Source organism: Oncorhynchus nerka, linkage group LG14 (assembly GCF_034236695.1).
Source record: "Oncorhynchus nerka isolate Pitt River linkage group LG14, Oner_Uvic_2.0, whole genome shotgun sequence".
Taxonomy (NCBI): domain Eukaryota; kingdom Metazoa; phylum Chordata; class Actinopteri; order Salmoniformes; family Salmonidae; genus Oncorhynchus; species Oncorhynchus nerka.
In genome coordinates, this window is record NC_088409.1 from 98498688 (window position 1) to 98506187 (window position 7500).

At 40.5% G+C, this 7500-nt stretch overlaps 1 protein-coding gene across 3 annotated transcripts in view; it reads right to left on the bottom strand.

The window, feature by feature from the left end:
• Positions 1–7500, bottom strand: part of LOC115123522 (protein Atg16l2) — an 85125-nt gene that overhangs the window by 37597 nt on the left and 40028 nt on the right. For all 3 annotated transcript variants that reach the window (XM_065000601.1, XM_065000600.1, XM_065000599.1), the window contains one exon: positions 4303–4373. In XM_065000601.1, coding sequence (XP_064856673.1) covers positions 4303–4373 — 71 coding nt within the window. The remainder of the gene's footprint in view (positions 1–4302; positions 4374–7500) is intronic.

Below are 7500 nucleotides of genomic sequence, written 5' to 3' on the forward strand. Positions count from 1 at the left end.
TATTGTATCATCTCTAGTCATATTACAGTGTATTGTATCATCTCTAGTCATATTACAGTGTATTGTATGGTGTATATCATCTCTAGTAATATTACAGTGTATTGTATCATCTCTAGTCATATTACTGTGTATTGTATCATCTCTAGTTATATTATATTACAGTGTATTGTATCATCTCTAGTAATATTACAGTGTATTGTATGGTGTATATCATCTCTAGTCATATTACAGTGTATTGTATCATCTCTAGTCATATTACAGTGTATTGTATCATCTCTAGTTATATTATATTACAGTGTATTGTATCATCTCTAGTTATATTACAGTGTATTGTATGGTGTATATCATCTCTAGTCATATTACAGTGTATTGTATCATCTCTAGTCATATTACAGTGTATTGTATCATCTCTAGTCATATTACTGTGTATTGTATCATCTCTAGTCATATTACAGTGTATTGTATCATCTCTAGTCATATTACAGTGTATTGTATCATCTCTAGTCATATTACAGTGTATTGTATCATCTCTAGTTATATTATATTACAGTGTATTGTATCATCTCTAGTCATATTACAGTGTATTGTATCATCTCTAGTCATATTACAGTGTATTGTATCATCTCTAGTAATATTACAGTGTATTGTATGGTGTATATCATCTCTAGTCATATTACAGTGTATTGTATCATCTCTAGTCATATTACAGTGTATTGTATCATCTCTAGTCATATTACTGTGTATTGTATCATCTCTAGTCATATTACAGTGTATTGTATCATCTCTAGTCATATTACAGTGTATTGTATCATCTCTAGTCATATTACAGTGTATTGTATGGTGTATATCATCTCTAGTCATATTACAGTGTATTGTATAATCTCTAGTCATATTACAGTGTAGTGTACAGTGTAGTGGTGGTGTAGTGACAGTGTAGTGGTGGTGTAGTGTAGTGGTGATGTAGTGTAGTGGTGGTGTAGTGTAGTGGTGTAGTGTAGTGGTGATGTAGTGTAGTGGTGTAGTACTGATTTAGTGTAGTGGTGATGTAGTGGTGGTGTAGTGTAGTGGTGATGTAGTGGTGTTGTAGTGTAGTGGTGGTGTAGTGTAGTGGTGATGTAGTGTAGTGGTGATGTAGTGTAGTGGTGGTGTAGTGGTAGTGTAGTGTAGTGGTGTTGTAGTGTAGTGGTGGTGTAGTGGTAGTGTAGTGTAGTGGTGTTGTAGTGTAGTGGTGGTGTAGTGGTAGTGTAGTGTAGTGGTGTTGTAGTGTAGTGGTGGTGTAGTGGTGGTGTAGTGGTGGTGTAGTGTAGTGGTGATGTAGTGGTGGTGTAGTGTAGTGGTGTAGTTGTATAGTAGTGATTTAGTGTAGTGGTGATGTAGTGGTGATGTAGTGGTGTAGTGGTGGTGTAGTGTAGTGGTGGTGTAGTGATAGTGTAGTGGTGGTGTAGTGTAGTGGTGATTTAGTGTAGTGGTGATTTAGTGTAGTGGTGTAGTGGTGAATTAGTGTAGTAGTATAGTGGTGATTTAGTGTAGTGGTGGTGTAGTATAGTGGTGAATTAGTGTAGTGGTGATTTAGTGTAGTGGTGGTGTAGTGTAGTGGTGAATTAGTGTAGTGGTGATTTAGTGTAGTGGTGGTGTAGTGGTGATTTAGTGTAGTGGTGGTGTAGTGGTGATTTAGTGTAGTGGTGGTGTAGTATAGTGGTGATTTAGTGTAGTGGTGAATTAGTGTAGTGGTGATTTAGTGTAGTGGTGGTGTAGTGTAGTGGTGAATTAGTGTAGTGGTGATTTAGTGTAGTGGTGGTGTAGTGTAGTGGTGAATTAGTGTAGTGGTGATTTAGTGTAGTGGTGGTGTAGTGTAGTGGTGAATTAGTGTAGTGGTGATTTAGTGTAGTGGTGGTGTAGTGGTGATTTAGTGTAGTGGTGGTGTAGTATAGTGGTGATTTAGTGTAGTGGTGAATTAGTGTAGTGGTGATTTAGTGTAGTGGTGATTTAGTGTAGTGGTGATTTAGTGTCGTGGTGTAGTGGTGATTTAGTGTAGTGGTGATTTAGTGTAGTGGTGGTGTAGTGTAGTGGTGAATTAGTGTAGTGTTGATTTAGTGTAGTGGTGGTGTAGTGTAGTGGTGAATTAGTGTAGTGGTGATTTAGTGTAGTGGTGGTGTAGTGTAGTGGTGAATTAGTGTAGTGGTGATTTAGTGTAGTGGTGGTGTAGTGGTGATTTAGTGTAGTGGTGGTGTAGTGTAGTGGTGAATTAGTGTAGTGGTGATTTAGTGTAGTGGTGGTGTAGTGGTGATTTAGTGTAGTGGTGATTTAGTGTAGTTGTAGTGTAGTGGTGATTTAGTGTAGTTGTAGTGTAGTGGTGATTTAGTGTAGTGGTGGTGTAGTGTAGTGGTGATTTAGTGTAGTGGTGATTTAGTGTAGTGGTGGTGTAGTGTAGTGGTGAATTAGTGTAGTGGTGATTTAGTGTAGTGGTGGTGTAGTGTAGTGGTGAATTAGTGTAGTGGTGATTTAGTGTAGTGGTGGTGTAGTGTAGTGGTGAATTAGTGTAGTGGTGATTTAGTGTAGTGGTGGTGTAGTGTAGTGGTGAATTAGTGTAGTGGTGATTTAGTGTAGTGGTGGTGTAGTGGTGATTTAGTGTAGTGGTGGTGTAGTGTAGTGGTGAATTAGTGTAGTGGTGATTTAGTGTAGTGGTGATTTAGTGTAGTGGTGATTTAGTGTAGTGGTGATTTAGTGTAGTTGTAGTGTAGTGGTGATTTAGTGTAGTGGTGGTGTAGTGTAGTGGTGAATTAGTGTAGTGGTGATTTAGTGTAGTGGTGGTGTAGTGTAGTGGTGAATTAGTGTAGTGGTGATTTAGTGTAGTGGTGTAGTGGGGATGTAGTGTAGTAGTATAGTGGTGATTTAGTGTAGTGGTGATTTAGTGTAGTGGTGGTGTAGTGGTAGTGTAGTGGTGTTGTAGTGTAGTGGTGGTGTCGTGGTAGTGTAGTGTAGTGGTGTTGTAGTGTAGTGGTGTAGTGTAGTGGTGATGTAGTGGTAGTGTAGTGTAGTGGTGTTGTAGTGTAGTGGTGTAGTTGTATAGTAGTGATTTAGTGTAGTGGTGATGTAGTGGTGGTGTAGTTGTATAGTAGTGATTTAGTGTAGTGGTGTTGTAGTGTAGTGGTGTAGTTGTATAGTAGTGATTTAGTGTAGTGGTGATGTAGTGGTAGTGTAGTGTAGTGGTGTTGTGTAGTTGTATAGTAGTGATTTAGTGTAGTGGTGTAGTGTAGTGGTGGTGTTGTGGTAGTGTAGTGTAGTGGTGTTGTAGTGTAGTGGTGTAGTTGTATAGTAGTGATTTAGTGTAGTGGTGATGTAGTGGTGGTGTAGTGTAGTGGTGTAGTTTTATATTAGTGATTTAGTGTAGTGGTGATGTAGTGGTGTAGTGTAGTGGTGATGTAGTGGTGTAGTGGTGGTGTAGTGTAGTGGTGTAGTGGTGGTGTAGTGATAGTGTAGTGGTGGTGTAGTGTAGTGGTAGTGTAGTGTAGTGGTGATTTAGTGTAGTGGTGATTTAGTGTAGTGGTGTAGTGGTGAATTAGTGTAGTAGTATAGTGGTGATTTAGTGTAGTGGTGATTTAGTGTCGTGGTGTAGTGGTGATGTAGTGTAGTAGTGTAGTGGTGATTTAGTGTAGTGGTGAATTAGTGTAGTGGTGATTTAGTGTAGTGGTGTAGTGGGAATGTAGTGTAGTTGTAGTGTAGTGGTGGTGTAGTGTAGTGGTGGTGTAGTGTAGTGGTGATGTAGTGTAGTGGTGATTTAGTGTAGTGGTGTAGTGGGGATGTAGTGTAGTAGTATAGTGGTGATTTAGTGTAGTGGTGATTTAGTGTAGTGGTGTAGTGGGGATGTAGTGTAGTGGTGATTTAGTGTAGTGGTGTAGTGGGGATGTAGTGTAGTAGTATAGTGGTGATTTAGTGTAGTGGTGATTTAGTGTAGTGGTGTAGTGGGGATGTAGTGTAGTGGTGATGTAGTGTAGTGGTGATTTAGTGTAGTGGTGATTTAGTGTAGTGGTGGTGTAGTGGGGATGTAGTGTAGTGGTGATTTAGTGTAGTGGTGTAGTGGGGATGTAGTGTAGTAGTATAGTGGTGATTTAGTGTAGTGGTGATTTAGTGTAGTGGTGTAGTGGGGATGTAGTGTAGTGGTGATGTAGTGTAGTGGTGATTTAGTGTCGTGGTGTAGTGGGGATGTAGTGTAGTAGTATAGTGGTGATTTAGTGTAGTGGTGATTTAGTGTAGTGGTGTAGTGGGGATGTAGTGTAGTGGTGTAATGCTGTGATGTCTTACTGTTTGGTCAAACTCTATGCTGGTTATTCCTTCGTTGCTGCCATCTAGTGTACCTCTGTTGTGGAGCATGCCTGGAAACATGGAAACAATGGAACATGTTATATAATGTCTACAAGTGGAGGTGGGTGGTGATGGCTGTTGGTGGGTGGTGGGTGGTGATGGCTGTTGGTGGGTGGTGGGTGGTGATTGCTGTTGGCTGTTGGTGGGTGGTGTTGGGTGGTGATGGCTGTTGGTGGGTGGTGATGGCTGTTGGTGGGTGGTGATGGCTGTTGGTGGGTGGTGATGGCTGTTGGTGGGTGGTATTGGCTGTTGGTGGGTGGTGTTGGGTGGTGATAGCTGTTGGTGGGTGGTGATGGCTGTTGGTGGGTGGTGTTGGCTGTTGGTGGGTGGCGGTGGGTGGTGTTGGCTGTTGGTGATGGCTGTTGGTGGGTGGTGATTGCTGTTGGTGGGTGGTGGTGGCTGTTGGTGGGTGGTGATGGCTGTTGGTGGGTGGTGTTGACTGTTGGTGGGTGGTGTTGACTGTTGGTGGGTGGTGTTGACTGTTGGTGGGTGGTGTTGGCTGTTGGTGGGTGGTGATGGCTGTTGGTGGGTGGTGATGGCTGTTGGTGGGTGGTGTTGGCTGTTGGTGGGTGGTGCTGGCTGTTGGTGGGTGGTGATGGCTGTTGGTGGGTGGTGTTGGCTGTTGGTGGAAGTGGTTGGCAGTAGCAGCAGAAGTAGTGCCTTGGATAATGTTGTGTATTGTGGTGGTTGCAGCAGTAGTAGTAGCAGTGGTAGTATCAGTAGGAGTAGTAGTAGTAGTAGCAGTAGTAGTAGTAGTAGTAGCAGTAGTAGAAGTAGTAGTAGCAGTAGTAGTAGTAGTAGTAGTAGTAGTAGTAGTAGCAGTAGTAGTAGCAGTAGTAGTAGTAGTAGTAGCAGTAGTAGTAATAGTAGTAGTAGTAGTAGTAGTAGCAGTAGTAGTAGTAGTAGTAGTAGTAGTAGCAGTAGTAGTAGTAGTAGTAGCAGTAGTAGTAGTAGTAGTAGCAGTAGTAGTAGTAGTAGTAGTAGTAGTAGCAGCAGTAGTAGTGGTAGCAGTAGCAGTGGTAGTATCAGTAGGAGTAGTAGTAGTGGTAGCAGTAGTAGTGGTAGTATCAGTAGGAGTAGTAGTAGTGGTAGCGTTAGTAGTAGCAGCAGTAGTAGTAGCAGTAGTAGTGGTAGTAGTAGTAGTAGCAGTAGTAGTGGTAGTATCAGTAGGAGTAGTAGTAGTGGTAGCGTTAGTAGTAGCAGCAGTAGTAGTAGCAGTAGTAGTGGTAGTAGTAGTAGTAGTAGTGGTAGCGTTAGTAGTAGTAACAGTAGTAGTAGTAGTGAGATGTGCCCATATTCATTATGTACAGTAGTAGTAGTAGCAGTAGTGGTAGTAGTAGTAACAGTAGTAGTAACAGTAGTAGTAGTGAGATGTGCCAATATTCATTATGTACTGTAGTAGTAGTAGTAGTAGTAACAGTAGCAGTAACAGTAGTAGTAGCAGTAGTAGTAGTAGCAGCAGTACTAGTAACAGTAGTAGTAGTAGTAGTAGCAGTAGTAGTAACAGTAGTAGCAGTAGTAGTAGTAACAGTAGTAACAGTAGTAGTAGTAGTAGCAGTAGTAGCAGTAACAGTAGTAGTAGTAGTAGTAGTAGTAGTAGTAACAGTAGTAGTAGCAGTAATAATAGTAGTAGTAGTAGTAGCAGTAACAGTAGTAGTAGTAGTAGCAGTAGTAGTAACAGTAGTAGCAGTAGTAGTAGTAACAGTAGTAGTAGTAGTAGTAACAGTAGTAGTAGTAGTAGTAGTAGTAGTAGCAGCAACAGTAGTAGCAGTAGTAGTAACAATAGTAGTAGTAGTGAGATGTGCCCATATTCATTATGTACAATAGTAGTAGTAGTAGTAATAGAAGTAGTAGCAGTAACAGTAGCAGTAGTAGTAATAGTAGTAACAGTAGCAGTAGTAACAGTAGTAGTAGTAGCAGCAGTAGTAGTATCAGTAGTAGTAGTAGTAGTAGCATCAGTAGCAGTAGTAGTAGTAGTGAGATGTGCCCATATTCATTATGTACAGTAGTAGTAGTAGTGGTAGTAGCATTAGTAGCAGTAGTAGTAGTAGTGAGATGTGCCCATATTCATTATGTACAGTAGTAGTAGTAGTGGTAGTAGCATTAGTAGCAGTAGTAGTAGTAGTGAGATGTGCCCATATTCATTATGTACAGTAGTAGTAGTAGTGGTAGTAGCATTAGTAGCAGTAGTAGTGGTAGTAGCATTAGTAGTAGTAGTAGCAGTTATGGTAGTAGCAGTAGTAGTAGTAGTAGTGAGATGTGCCCATATTCATTATGTACAGTAGTAGTAGCAGTAGTAGTAGTAGCAGTAGTAGCAGTAGTAGTAGTAGTAGTAGCAGTAGTAGTGGTAGTAGCATTAGTAGCAGTAGTAGCAGTTGTGGTAGTAGCAGTAGTAGTAGTAGTAGTGAGATGTGTCCATATTCATTATGTGTAGTAGTAGTAGTAGTAGCAGTAGTAGTAGCAGTAGTAGTAGTAACAGTAGTAGCAGTAGTAGTAACAGTAGTAGTAACAGTAGTAGCAGTAGTGAGATGTGTCCATATTCATTATGTGTAGTAGTAGTAGTAGTAGTAGCAGTAGTAGTAGCAGTAGTAGTAGTAACAGTAGTAGCAGTAGTAGTAGCAGTAGTAGTAACAGTAGTAGTAGTAGCAGTAACAGTAGTAGCAGTAGTAGCAGTAGTAGTAACAGTAGTAGCAGTAGTAGTAGTAACAGTAGTAGTAGTAGTAGTAGTAACAGTAGTAGTAGTAGTAGTAGTAGTAGTAACAATAGTAGTAGTAGTAGTAGTAGTAGTAGTAGCAGTAGTAGTAACAGTAGTAGTAGCAGTAACAGTAGTAGTAGTAGTAGCAGTAACAGTAGTAGTAGTAGTAGTAGTAGTAACAGTAGTAGCAGTAGTAGTAGTAGTAGTAGTAGTAGTAACAGTAGTAGTAGTAGTAGTAGTAACAGTAGTAGTAGTAGTAGTAGTAGTAGCAGCAACAGTAGTAGCAGTAGTAGTAGTAGTAGTAGTAGTAGTAGTAGTAGTAGTAGTAACAGTAGTAGTAGTAGTAGTAGTAGTAGTAGTAGTAACAGTAGTAGTAGTAGTAGTAGTAACAGTAGTAGTAGTAGTAGTAGTAGTAGTAGTAGTAGTAGTAGCAGCAACAGTAG